General features: G+C 37.2%; 1 protein-coding gene across 1 annotated transcript in view; it reads right to left on the minus strand.

The window, feature by feature from the left end:
• Nucleotides 1-14,992, minus strand: part of CEP112 (centrosomal protein 112) — a 217,300-nt gene that overhangs the window by 153,147 nt on the left and 49,161 nt on the right. Inside the window, exons 13-17 of the mRNA XM_081162815.1 lie at nucleotides 13,700-13,854; nucleotides 13,255-13,384; nucleotides 12,307-12,399; nucleotides 11,084-11,143; nucleotides 5,512-5,591 (exon numbers count right to left, since the gene is read on the minus strand). Coding sequence (XP_081018941.1) covers nucleotides 5,512-5,591; nucleotides 11,084-11,143; nucleotides 12,307-12,399; nucleotides 13,255-13,384; nucleotides 13,700-13,854 — 518 coding nt within the window. The remainder of the gene's footprint in view (nucleotides 1-5,511; nucleotides 5,592-11,083; nucleotides 11,144-12,306; nucleotides 12,400-13,254; nucleotides 13,385-13,699; nucleotides 13,855-14,992) is intronic.

Here is a 14,992-nt window from a genome sequence, read left to right on the forward strand (position 1 = left end):
ACTTAATGAAAAGTTTAACAAAGAAATAGAGATCCTAAAAAGGAAGCAAACAGAAATTCTGGATTAAAGAATACAGTGCATGAAATGAAAAATGCCCTAGAGAGCATCAAGAGCAGTACGGATTAAGCAAAAGAAAGAACCTGTGAGACAGAAGGCAGGAACTTTTAAGTTAGTCAGAGAAGAACAAAGAAAAAAGAATGAAAAAGAATGAAGAAAGCCTATGTAAGCTATAAAATACATCAAAAGAACCAATTTCTAAAATATTGTGTTTCAGAAGGAGAAGACAGGGGGAAGGGGTAGGAAGCTAATTTAAAGAAATAATGGCAGAACTATGGAAAACAGTATGGAGGAGCCTCAAAAAATTAAAAATGATATGATGTTATATAGGAGAGTATGATGATCTAGCAATTTTGCTCTGGGAATATACTCAAAGAAAACAAAAACACTAACTTAAAAAATCTCTACACCCCATGTTCATAGCAGCATTATTTGCAAGACACATAAGTAACCTAAGAGTCCATTAATGGATGACTAAATAAAGAAGTTGTGGTATGTGTATGTACAACGGAATATTATTCAGCCATAAAAAATGAGGAAACCTGCCATTTGCAATGACATGGATGGACCTTGACAGCATTATGCACAGTGAAATAAGTCAGACAGAGAAAGACAAATACTGTGTGATCTCCTGCATTTGTGGCTTGGAACACTTCCTTACCAAGAGATAGAGAGCCCACAGAGCCTGGCCTGTGCTTATTATCTGGTGTGGGAATATCTCCGAGTTTCAGCTCCAAGAATGCTCTTTTGTCTTCGCTTGAAGTATGTGCATCACAAGGACACCTGGCCAACACTGGTGTTCTGTCTGTCTGGAGAGGACAGGACCTTTCCACTGTAGCACAGGTGGGGTAGGCAAATTGCCCTGCATTGGCCATTAGGACACACCCACTGCCCGTGGGGGACCACACCCACTGCGCAAGCTGATGGCTTCTCCATTCAGTGCTTGCTTGGGCTGTGTTCCTGGTGACACCCTTCCACTCCTGGTGGCCAGGACTGTGAAGAGCTTGCTCTCTTCCATGTGGTTGGGCTCCTCCCCAGCGACTGGTACCCAGTGCACAGTGCCTTACTCTCTTGGAACTTATACTAGTGCAGGGCAATCTGCTCTAACATTAGGAATCCAAATATGTGAGATACAATCATCTTCAGGTTTACAAAATAAGATTGATAAATAAAAATGGAAAACGAAACTGTAAGGATTACTTGTGAATTTCCACAAGGAGAAAACGTAAAGTATGTCTAAAAGGTACTGCAGTCTTCCATGGATAACACCTTTTATTCTTGTTTAAAATGTCCTAATTGTACGCTTACTAGGAAGCTGCGTTTCATATCTCAGAGTCCTCCTAATCGCTTCTCGGAAAACATTGTGGCAGGCAGTCTTTAGATTCTAGTCCAGAAATAATCTCACTTGTAAAAAAAATAATGTAACTTCAACCTTATCACCTACCCACTTATTCTATGAAATACATAAAAGGTTTTTTCAGTCAAAAATCCCAAATAACTAGACTCTGGATATTTCAGAGACTCAAGTTTTACAGCCTGCTCTAGCCCATGCTGACCATGTGATTTGGGACAAGTTGACAGTGTCTCACAACGCTGAACAGTTGCTGGACACATTTATTTTAAAATATGTAAAATGTAGAAAAAAATTTAATCTCATCTGCTCACCAACTAGGGGTAACCATTATTAATGTTTTAGAATTCTTCCTTTTAAAATCTTTATGGGTTTCTTTTGTCTTTACTATTGTTTTAAACTACAAAAGTAACATGCAATATTCTTACTGGGAGAGATTCAAACTATATGCAAGTATCTCATTATTATTCTCAGTTTACAGATGTGAAGCCTGAATCACGGAGAAGTGAAGCACCTTCCCAAGGTCACACAGCTCATAACCTGCGCTGGAATTGCAAGTATAGGAACTGTTACAAAATAGTCAAGGGGCTGTAAAGTACAGCGTAAGAAATATAGTCAACAATATTGTAATAACTATGTACAGAGCCAGGTGGGTAATGGAAATATAGGGAAAACACTTTGTAAAGTATATGATTGTCTAAACACTATGCTGTCCACCTGAAACTAATACAAAATAATACTGAATGTAAACTGTAATTGAAAAATAAAATATAAAAGAAAACTTAACCCTAACTCAAAACCTAATTTTTAAAAAAGAAAAAGAAATACAGGAACTATTTACTTATTGAAATGAACTCTAATAAGAATTACTATTATTTACTTTTCTTATATTCATCAATTATTTAAATGATATAATCCTTAAAGAATTGCAAACTCATAGTGCTGTCTGAAATCAGCATTAAAAAAATCAGTAGAATTCTAAAGAGTTCTGGATAGAAATTCCATGTATATACCACAACTACAACCAAAACAATGTTTTATTTAGTTCAAGAAGGGCTTACTTCCCGTGGGGTCATTTATAAATAACCATATCATCTGAAGACCAATATTATAGGTTCTAGTGAAATTTCTACTACATATTTTCAATACCAACTGAGAAACATATGCTTTATATATATAAGTGTGTATCAGAGTAGAAATATTTATAATGTTTACAATCTGACAATGCAAAAAGTTAAACTGGATCAGAATAAATCTTTTTCAAGGTATTTTTGTCTTTTACTGTAAAAGAAGAGTTTGGAAAAGGTATCAATCAGAACGATAACTTTGCAATGTTTCGATGAGTACTTTAACAAGAACAAACCAAATCTATACTATCTACATCTACTGTTTATAGATTTTTAACTCCTCCAAAAAAGATGTACTTTTTCAGTGTTAGTGCTTCAAAGAGGCACACCATATTATTTTATTATATATGGTCATATCCATTCATTAGTCTACTAAGTTTTTCCTATACTTTAATCACTTATCTTTGACAAATGAAAAAATGAACATATACAATTCATACCATTTACAGTTATAACTTTCAGTTACTGGAAGTTATTAAAAATGATCTACAATAAAAATGAAATGGGAAGCAAAAAGGTCTAGGGTGTGTGCAGAATAAGAATTGTGAACAGTAGGACAGTGCTATTAAAATAGCCTTAGCTCTGATAAACAGTAACAACAGACAAAGCAGCTTTAACTGCAAATCAGTGTTCCTCTAAAATAAAAATAAGTACTGCAGCGTCAACCTGAGCTCTTAGCCAAAGGCCGAGTTGATGCCTTTGTCGCACGCGCACGGGTGCGAGCTCACGTGGACAAGGCTGCTCTCTGCTGCCCGCCACCACCATGCCACATGCACAACAGAAACGAGATCTCACGAGCGAATGAAAGATTAAATGAACAAGTGCCACTACATTCTAAAACGGAGATTTTTCACCTTTGTGTATATACACTAAAGAAAAACTTTTCTAATAATCAAGGTAAATTTCTATATAATATAGCAGTCTTTTAGAAAAATGGAATTATTTCTGGACTAACTGGGTCTAACTCTATTCTTAGATTCAAAAGCAGTAGCAGCTCCCCACCCCCACCCCAAGAATACTTTCCTTTGGGAAAATAGGCAGCTTGCACTGTTTACTTTGAAGTTCAGACCACACACTAACTCTTTGCTTTCAGACCAGATTACACCTGCTCTCCAGGTGCTACACTGTCAGGATCATACATTCAGTCAAAATGAAGGCATCACTAACATAGGGAATGGGGGAAACAGGTCCATGGGGGAATTTTATTAAAAATCTAAAACAGCTTTTTAAACTCTAAGTAAAATTTGGCATTTTTGGTAAAGACCTTTAAAGCCATAGTGTTACTTGGTTCAGTAAATGATTATGTTGTACGTACATAGAAAACTATAGAAGTTTCAAGGTTCTTTCATAATCTATGAGTAAGCATTAAAAGATACTACACTGTTTTACACAAACTCCCACTATCCCACTGAAAAAATCTTTCTGAATTCCAACTGCCCTTGCTGTCGACAACTTAATGCCTAGTACTCTAAGTATTTCAAATCCCTAATCTAGGCTATAAAGTCTTTAAGAACAGCCTGCGTCTTGAGTTATACCGTCTAAGCCCTCTATTTCCTGTAGAATATGCTACAACATATGGACATTGTAAGTACTAAACAAATATTTGTCAATTTACTGTTATTTAAAGGGATCATCTCTTCCTGTAGAGATATAAAATGCAAATCAACAAGCCAATTAAAAATGTATAAAATTACAAAAGAACACAGACAAAGTAGGACAAAAGAGAAATTAAACTGCAATATATTGAATAAATGAACAAAGCTGTTAATCAACGTTTTAAGGAGGAAACAAATGTGTCGATGAGGACTCAGGAAGGGCGTCCCCTCTGAATCCCCGAGATCTGTCATTAATCAAGTTGGAGTACAAAATACAACTATTTGACTTAATGTTTAATAAATATTATAGTTCTGTTCTGACTTCATCTAATTCACATGTGGTGATGTGAACAAATAAGCACTGAGTCCTTGTGTAGATACAAAGACGATAGCCTGTGATGCTGTGGTACACAAATTCCTTTACATGTTCTGCTCAGCAACTCCACCAATACATTTTAACAAAAAGCAGGGGAGAGGGAAGGGCTACGGAACCTTCCCAGACAGAATTTGATACTAAGTTTGTTTGATCCAGGGTGGGTTTTTGGCCTTTCTGTAAGTGATTCCTATTTGTAGGCTTGGGGAAGCGAGAAGAATGGACTTAGCCAGTTCTCTGGGAGTTAGGTAGGTATGCTGAGCTCAAGTAAGCTTTCCTTCTTAAATCACTTTCTTGGGTCAGGTACCCTGGGAACCTTGCTCCCATTAAAGTTCTTATCACTCTGTAGTATAATTACCAAAGTTCTTAAATATCTTTCCACCTGGACTATAAGGTCCTCTGGGGAGGGACTACACATCGCCCGAGACATGGTGGGAACTCAATATTTATTGAGTAAATCAACGTTTTCCACCTAAAAACTGCAAAATAAAACCTAGCGATAAGTCGGGCCTAATCAACTTAGTGAACAAATGGAGAAGACAAATAAAATCTAGTATTTTAATGTTCATGTTTAAATTTTATATCAAGAGTCAGAACCTTTCCTACCCAGTGCCTATATAGTAGCTCATTTTCAAATGTGACTGGAAGATTTCATTACCCACATTCTCCAAAAAATCTACAGAGGAATTTCTACATGTTCTGAGACCTAAATCTTACTGTTTCTTTAAATCTGTTTTTACTTAAGAAGAAGAAAGCATATGAAACTACTACATTCTATTTTCTTATATTCCTATCACTTTAAAACAGCTGATTTTTCCTTTTTTCAAAAAAAAAAATATTGGCTAACAATAAAATTCTGAAAATAGAGATTCATGACAGAAACTGACTCAAACTAAACCAGAGCAAGGCTATTATAAAAATACGATGTTCAGGTTCTAGCTACTTAATTTGGCTCACAATTGAGAATAAGAGTATTTTTAAAATTAAATATAGTACAGTTTTACTCACTTTAAAACTTCCTCAAACGTATGCATTTTCTTTTGAGTGTCGTGTTTTTCTTTATCAAGTTCACTCTGCAAGTCATGAACCTGCAGTGACGAGACGTGTAAAACTTATTAGAAGACCGGTAAAGTTTGCTCAAAGGACACATACAAACAATAGGACAGCAACCTTAAGCGCATTTTTAATATAAAGTTAGATTTCAATGTTTCAGGAGGGAGACTGGGTTAACCACAATCACCTGCCATCTAACCATTTCAATACTCCGCTTCCAGCACCAATTTTCTGGTCAAAGTGAATAACTGTTTGAATCTACCTGCATGTGGATTCCCTGTAAAATAAACTGATACGCACAACACTCAAAAAGGGAGGAATCACTTGGATGTTTTAAACAGTTACATATTAGCCAAAGAAAAGGGATCTCCTGAGATTCGGAAGAATACAGTTAGTAATGTGTCATATTACCAAACACATGGGTGACGGCGACAGTCCTCCCCACTGCTGGGGATGATTCATTGAACTGTTTACTGAGTTTGGGAGGAAGCCCCTCACCATGAGTGTCTGTTTCCTAAACGTGTCACCCTTTGATAGGTGTGATGGCAGCACGAGTAATAACAACTAATGAAAATTTTGCCTCACGGAAAACTTCATATGCAGGTGCAGATAAGCATACCCAGTGTGGACATCAATGGACCTAAAGCCAGGGAAAGGAGACTCAGGTACAGCTGGAGGGAGCGGGAGGCGCAAGAGAGCAGCCCCGGTGCCACACACACGGCCACCGAGGGTGCAGAAAACTAGCCATTTGCAGGGGTGCAGATACCGGCCAGCGACAGAGCTGCTGCCAGCCCAGGTGAGGCTGAAGGTGCAACTGCTGGGCACAGGGGACAGGAGAGGGGGCGACAAGAGCAAAACCAACGAAACACACACACCATCACAAACCTTCCCAAACTCTGAATCGGTGCTGGCCAAAAATACCTGTGGTTGGCTATTTACAATAGTTTGGATGGAGATCTAGTTCACTCAGAAACCCTATGTTCCCTGACCCATTTCGACTTTTCGCCTCACCCTTGAAGGGTGTATCATCTGCTGAGATTTGGTGCTTGACACAAAGTACAGGGGCACGACCTTGCTTCTATCATATGTCTCCCAGTGTGGTCTCAGAGCTGCAGCTAAAATCCAGATCCCAGGAAATCCCCAAAAGGGTTTGGGGGTTTCTAAGAGGAGGGGTTTTCTCCACACCCACTCTCTGATCCTGGGAAACAATACATTCCCTGTGTGGGAAGCTAACAAGGAGGCGGCGGCTATCAGAGTTTCTGATGAGTCACTGTAGTTTACACGTCAGGACTGTGCCTCAATGTGCTGGGCTAGCAGGGGCTTCCCCTGTACTCACTGCTCAATTGTTTTCTGGCACTTAGAACTCTGCATGAAAGCATAACTGAAATTTACCCCTTTAAGTGAAACTTCAAAAAAATTAACCATTTTTGAGAAAACTCTATGTAAAATTACATGGTGGTTATGAGAGCAAGCTCTGAGTCAGACTGCATGGGTTTGTCCCCAGGCCTTCACAAGCTACGCAGCACTGGGCCTCAGCTGCCTCATCCGAGACATGGGAACAACAGGGAATATGTAAAAAACTGTGATGAGTTAATGTTAGTCCATGTAAAGCTCCCACAACTATACTGGGGACATAATAAATGCTCGACAACTGTTAAAAATTATCATCGTTATGGTCTCAGACTAAATACTCCAGACACAAACATTTTCTTGAACACTCAAGGTCACTGTGCACACCCCAGATCACAGGGTACCACGATCCAGTGATTCCCTTAGATGGACTCGTTTGCCCTTTCAGAGCTGCTCAGAGTTTTGAGATCTTGCAGGTGCTTTTTAGCTTTCTCGAGTCACCCTTACCCTCCTGTCAACTGCTCAGCGGCCACTTCCCAAAGATGGTCAGTGCACTGGCTCAAGCACCTTGATCTAATTTATGCTTCTGAAACTGTAGGAGCCATTTGTCTGGCAGGAATGGGAGGGGGGGACTTCCCTCTGAATTAGATGTTCAAGAGTCAGAGCACAGACCTTTGAGCTGGGGGCTCCTGAGAGCGCGAAGCTGCTTCTCACTTACTGTCATATCCCCAGCTCGCAGTCAGTACCTGCTCTCACTGCAACAGTCCACAAGTGCTGCTCCGGGTTAGTCTGTCTGTTTGTGCTTAATTGAATATATCTGCATCGTATATTTAAGGGCCTTTTGGATTATATTTCTAGTTTTCACCTATGTCTCGGGTAGTTTTGGGCAATGGAGATAATGCCCCCCTTTTTTATGGGAATGAAGAAGGCGCTTGAACGGATTTGCTTGTAACCCTTTTCCCACTACACATTGTTAAGATCCAAAATGAATTTAAATACTTTAAATAATGAAAAGCAAACAAAAAAGTCAAGGACACAGCACATGTTCTCCAAAGTGAGAGTGCTGTGATTTAAGTTGTAAATAATTTAAGATTTAAGTAGCCGTAAACACTCTTAGTGAACATTTACTAAATGTTTACTTTATTCCCTTTCACCCTAAGAATTTAAGCAGGAAATGCATTCTTATAGAAATAAAATGGGGAGTCTGCTACTTATAAGGAGGCAGATGAACTGTGGCGGACCCCACCGCACAGCGCAGAGCACTGAGCAGTGGCTGCCCCCGCGTCGACGAGCGGGGTGACGCCACCGCGCCTCCCAGCTGCTCCAACCTCGACTTCCCGGCATGAGAAACGGGGCTGGGCTGCGGGCCTTCTATAAATCGTCTCGCTGCACAAACTCATTCCTGAAGGCTTCACTCAAGGCACGTGAAGGCTTCACTCAAGGCACGTGTCCGCTTAAAGAAAATCATGCCAGTAGTAGTTGGAAAATAGTACACAATATATTATATGTAAGGCTGTGGAAATTTTAAATTATTTTTAACCTAATTAAAAGAATTATATACACATGCTAACCACTGAAATAACTATGTTAAGTGGCTTTGAACCTGATCAGATGGTATAGCTCATTTGTTACAGAGTTACATCACAACTATTATAAGTAGGTATTTAATTCTAGCACATTGTTGAATCTACGTGCTTAGCATCTGTCTCGTGAGCGTCTTTAGGTAAACACCACCATCTTTCCCTCTCCGGCGCCTGTTTGGAAAACAAGCAGTGGGTTCTTTGTAGGAGGCAGGTGTTTCCTTGCTAGTAAACTCATTTAGCCTAACCATTTCCTGATTTAACCGATTAGGACACTTCATCACACAATGACATTCAGTTTTACTACCTATTATTTGTTTGATGTTCAAAGATCTTAAGAGCGGGCAACAGCCACCAGAGATCAATAAAGACCCCGAGATAATGTGTGCACCTAAATTAGGGACGGCACCTGATGTGTTTCTCTCACCTCAAAGACAAGCGAGGCCCTCTCGTGCTGCTTTCCTACTGGCCTGAGGAAACAGTGTCATTCAGATGGCATTTCCTCCCCCGAACAGATACACAGGACTCAGTTTTATACCCAGTCAGTGAACGTGCACACCTGTCACACCTGGAACACTGTCTAGCAAACAAAAGGCCTACACATCCCACTTCAAGATCCAGTTTCACAGTCCAGGGCTATGGAAGATTTATGTCAGCTCTCTGAGCAGTCAAAAGGGATATTCCCTGAGGGGGGCACAAGACATCAAATCTTCAAGGACAGAGATCACAGCAGGTTTAATACAGGAAGAAGAAAGATGTCAATTTAAAAGGGGGAGATTACAGAATTAACTGTAAAATAAAAAGGGACACACCGAGCAGCATTTTCCTTCCATTATAAATAATGTGGGAATGTGTGCAATATGAACAAATGGGCTATTCTTGTAAAAGCTGCTATTATTTAAACGTGTCTTATTTACACTGCAAACAATTAACACACTTTAACTAGCTCCATTACTGAAAAGCTAGGCCGAGGGACGCCGAGCAGAGAGGGGAAAGCTGAAGCCAGGTGCCCGAGAGTGGATCTTGGTCTGCTCCCTGCAGTGAGTGACAGGAATGGGAAGGCGGCAGGGTACGGTGAACTGAGCTCTAACCCACTATTTCTTGTCTGTGCCCCGCAGGCGGAGGGGCTGACCCAGTAACCTCAGCTCACCTGGCGGGGGAGACCCTCTGTCTGTCTCACAGGTACACAGATAGCACCTCTCGGGGGAGGACTGGCCTCAGAGTGTGAGGCCAGGGGTGGAGGCGGGAAGGTGCTGCTTCATGGACGGGAAGCCAGACGGTGCCGGAGAATGAACAATGGACTAAAACGTGCACCAGAGGACGTGGCTGCCTCCTACAGTGCGGAGCGAGGCTTATCAGAATGTACGGCCTTCCTTTAGTGAGTAAAATATTTATGAAGCCTCACGGCTCAACAGCAGAAACTGAAAAACTTCTACATCTCAGTGAAAGCAACAGTTCCCTCTCCCGTTCAGAAACCATTTTGTAAACATAAAGTATATTTAAGATCTTGCATTGAGCTGCATTCAAAATGCGGCAAAAACAAAACAAAACTTCAGCAATAAGAAAATCTATTATAATCTTAAAGAGCACATACTCAGATCAATACACATCGGTGGAAATTCCCACTTTTCCAAATGACAGACCGTTCTTCCCAGACATGAAGCTCCTGGGAACAGAGTCTGTGTCTAGTTCCCCCCTCCTCCCCAACCCAGGATCTAGTACAATATTCGCCCCATGAAAGCATTTAATGACTATCTGCTGAGTCACTATATGGGTAGATCAGAGGTGACAGTACAGTTTTTTAACATCTTTGTGCTATAAAACCTGTATAATTTTCATTTGTATGTATTTTTAATTAGTTGAAGGGTTGACCTTTTTTGCATTTTCTGTTACCTGCGTATTTTACAAATGCCTTAATTTGGTAAATGTTAGAACAGTAAATAATTACAAATGCAGCAGCAAAATCTTTGCTGTTTCAACTACTCTTTTACTTTCTATGTTATATAGCAAACAAGAAATTCAGAACTGAAGTTAAGTCACAAACTATAGAATTCTGCATTTTATTGCCGAAGGTGTTAACAGTGTGTCAATGCCCCAGTATTTCTGATGACAAGGATATCAGCTTATTTCAGGAGAAATATTCACTATTCTAAATGACAAGAAACAACTATTAATCAATATTTTAGAAGACAACTCTTTCACTGTTTTATCATCTTTGGTTAAACATTTAGAGTTCTTAGTATATGTATGACACAACAAAATACAAATAACTCCCATGAACTGTATCATATTTTTTAAATGATAGAAAGAAAATATAATTTTAGAGTGCTATTATGAGAGGTTAACATATAGAATATACTCTTTGCTCATTAAATATAACATATAAGTGGTTTTTTAATGTTGATATAACTAATAAGAGAACTGAAGCTGTTTATAAACAAAAAATTAAAAAGTGAAATTTGATTATTGGCTAGCTGAAATAATCTTAGAAATAAATTATTCTTAAGGGCTAGAAAGCATGTCTTTATAAAAATCAACCCTCATCCTTAATCATCTCACGTGCTATTTCAAGTACAGCTTCCCACAAAATATATTACCTTTTTTTCATAGGTGCGTTTTAAATGACTTTTCTCCATTTGAAACTTATTTTCTTGATCCTGTGAATGATAAATATTTTGTTTTATTACACTTTAAATCACTACTAGAGTTAATAAAATTAGTAATCTAATGAAATAAATCTACTTGATGACAAACATTGAGTTTCGAATAAGAGTAAGAGCACCCAGCCTGTCCAATTTTCTAAACTACAAGTAGAAACATGACTAGCTTTAGGTTAGAGGTCATAAAACCCTAATTATCTAAAGAAATTACTACTCTTCAAAGTACGTACTTTACAGAGGAAGAGAAACTTTCTGACCCTCAGGATTAGGAGATTACTTAAAATGACCAACTGAATGAATATGGGAATGATGAAGTTATACCATATACCAGCCCCTGGCATTTTTTGACCATGAGGAAAAAGGAAAGATCTAAAAGGTGAGAGAGACTGATTGATTGATTGATTGATTGATTATGAGGATTGGCAGATAATAACTCAAAGGAGGACAGTCATTCTTAGAATCCAGAGGGTATTGTGCTGAGTGAAATAAGTCAGAGGAAGCCAAATACCATATGACTTCACTTACATGTGAAATCTAAACAAAACAAACAAACAAAGGAAGCAAAACAGACACAGAATCATAGATACAGGAAACAAACCAGTGGTTACCAAAGGGGATGGGGTTGGGGGGTGGGCAAAACAGATGAAGAGGAGGGGATGAAGAGGCACTAAAACTTCCAGTTATAAAGCGAGAGTCACGGGGATGAAACGCCCAGCACAGGGAATTCAGTCAGTTAACAGTGTAATGGCTTTGTATGGTGCCAGATGGTAACTAGACTTATCGTAGGGGTCATTTCCTAATGTATATAAATATTAAATCACCATGATGCACACCTGGAACTAAGAGGATACTGTATGTCAATTATATGTCAAATAAATAAACAAAAATAATATATTTAAATAAAATTTATTTTAAAATTAATATCAAAAGAAAGATTATTCAAATTAAAATGATTGTTCTTTACTCTCTATGTCCCATTACATCATTATTTTTGTTAAAAGAAGTAAAATAAATAAGATGAAAAAATGATACAATGCAACAAAAGAATCAGAAATGGCTACTTACATTTTTAAGGGTTTTTTTACTCTTATTTGTACATATAAATCAAGAAAAAGAAAGGTGAGTTTTAGCCACTGTTCTGTGAAAAATGCAAGGCTCACCTTCAGCTGCTGCTTTCTTTGAAGCTCTGATTCCTGTAACTGCTGTTTTAACTGACAGATGTTCTGTTCCAATTCTTTAATCGTACCAGATGCCTAGAAGGATTTTAAAAATAATAATAAAAAAACAGAATATTGATTTTGGTACCATTTTACAATTTCTGGTCGAATAAATTTACCTTTTCCCCACTGAAGGTTCAATCAAAATTAAAATGATCTATAAACCTAAATTTAAATGTTTTTTAAAAAATAAAAATATTCATCTTTTAAAGTAAAAATATATATTAAATTCTGTGCTGTATTTAAAGTTATGTATGTATAATAGTAATGGAGAAATAGTTGGTTTTACAGGAAAAGAAAGTTTTACAGAAAACTTCTCAAATTTTACTTTTAAAACCAAATCCACTAGAACGTTTAATTCATAAAATACCACATAATTGACTATCTGAGAAGTAGCTCCGGGATTCTCTTTGCAGAAAGTGCCAATTCTTGGACACAAAGTGTATGAGTGCCCATGGGGTGTCTGTGGGCATAGGATGACAGGAAAACTACAATATAACCCAGATGTCAAAATAATAATAGCAATAATGCATATAGTTACCCCCAAAAATGTATTATTGGCACAACTAAGCATTTCTTGGATTTTAATGTTTCCTTTTTTAAAAACTTTGGTACAAGGATTAACTTATTATGGCAGAATTCAGTTTATTAAATATTTATGTCATGCCATATATTAGGCATTTATTGTATTTTAAGCATTTTAAATGCCAATAAAAGTTATTTCAGTTATTTCAAAAATAAAGCAAAGGAGACTAATTTCTAAATACCTTCTACATGGCTACCTAGGGCTATAAGCTACCTTTACTATAGGTAGGAAAGTAAATTACTACTTTGTATGTTACATATATATAAATTACTTTGTATGCACATAAACCAGCATATATATAATACCTTAGAAGCTGAAAGTGTGTGTTCCTTTTTCAGAAGGTTTACATCAGTATCATACTTGGTTTGTAATAGTTTCAGGTTTTGCTCATAATCATTTATGAGATGATCTTTCTCTTTATGCAGTGTATTGCACCTAAAAGCAGTAAGAGAATAAAATACATTCCCAATATACTTAAAATCAATTCCTACAATGGATTTTTTTAGTCAACCAAATCCAAATCCATTATCTTTCAATATATCAAATAATTATCTACATTTTTAATCAACTTTTTTTAAAGCACTGTGATTCTTATGTTAAATAGGACTTTAAAAAATAAATAAGTGGCAGTATTTAGGTTGGAAACCACCAAAGTTAATGTACAAGGTGTGATTAATTTTGGCAGATACTTTACAGAGTTAATATCAGTCCTTTACAGCCACACCTGAGACATCTGACTTCAGACAATACCTTGCCTTTACTTCTTGTAACTCACTACATGTTATCTGGTAACATCTCTCAAGTTCCAATTTTTCTTGCATTAATTTCTGCTTCTGTAAATTACTGTTCTCTGCTTCTCCAGTCAGCTGCTGGACACGGGACTCCAGCTCTTTGACCATCTGGTTCTGAAACAATAGGTCATTGTTAAAAAAGCCTCTCACTGATTTTGTAACACTTCAGTATCATTAAGGAGCCTGAAGAAAATATATACCCTATTAGAGATAAGAACAGAGAAAACAAATGTATCATAACCATACTAATAAAAATTAAACCAACCTCTAAATTAACCAAGTCTTTTTAAAAAGTGCTTTCTACTATAAAAGAAAGATCATCATGTGTATATGCTTTCAGCCATTCATTCATTCAGCAAATATTTACTGAAGTCCCTGTCCTCAGGAAGGTTACATTTTCTTCATGTAACTTAAGGAATTTATATTGTTAGCTGAGTACTTAGCAGGGTTTTTGCTCTTCATCTGAAGTTTTAGAAACTTCTAAAAATGATAAAAGCAATATAATAATATTTTTGAAAAGGCAATTCATAACCCAAATATTTTAATATCGGAGCCATGGCATGTGAAACATGTATTATCATACAGTGAATAGGAATGTTTTATTAACAGCTGCAATGTTAGTGAACATGATTTTCATTGGGTTTATTTTTAAACTCACCATCTTATCAGAAGCACTTCATTTTTCCAGTCTTCAAAATTATCACATAATTAAATCATTTCCCTATTGTTTGATAGTTGTTATTTTGAATTTTTCATCTTTCTAGAACTAAATAAAGGAGTTTACGACTATGTACTCCATCTGAAATTGGGGTAAGCAAGCATTAGCTAGAAGGACAACTGATGTTTTTATTGAAGTATGATTGGCATACACTGCCCTACTTATTTCAGGAATGCATCACAGTGATTGGATATTTATATACATTACAAAATGACAGCTAATTTACATTTAACAATTACACTTCCAGTAAGTGTGAGTAATCAGAAAAGGTTATGATGATGTTCCAATCGATGAGTATATTTTCATACTCTTTCTAAGGTAACTACTTAAAGTTACATAATATTACAACCCCAACGCCTCAAACTATCCTTTCTTTATTACAATATGGATTAGGTACATAATTTAAATTTTGGTGCAATAGCTTCCAACTCTGAGAAATGGAAATAATTATATCTAACTTAAAAACATGACCTATATATAGATTAACTTTTTAAAATACGTACAATTCCCAGCTCAGAGCCCGACACACATCTG

This window comes from Miniopterus schreibersii (assembly GCF_964146895.1).
Source record: "Miniopterus schreibersii genome assembly, chromosome: 16".
Lineage (NCBI taxonomy): Eukaryota > Metazoa > Chordata > Mammalia > Chiroptera > Miniopteridae > Miniopterus > Miniopterus schreibersii.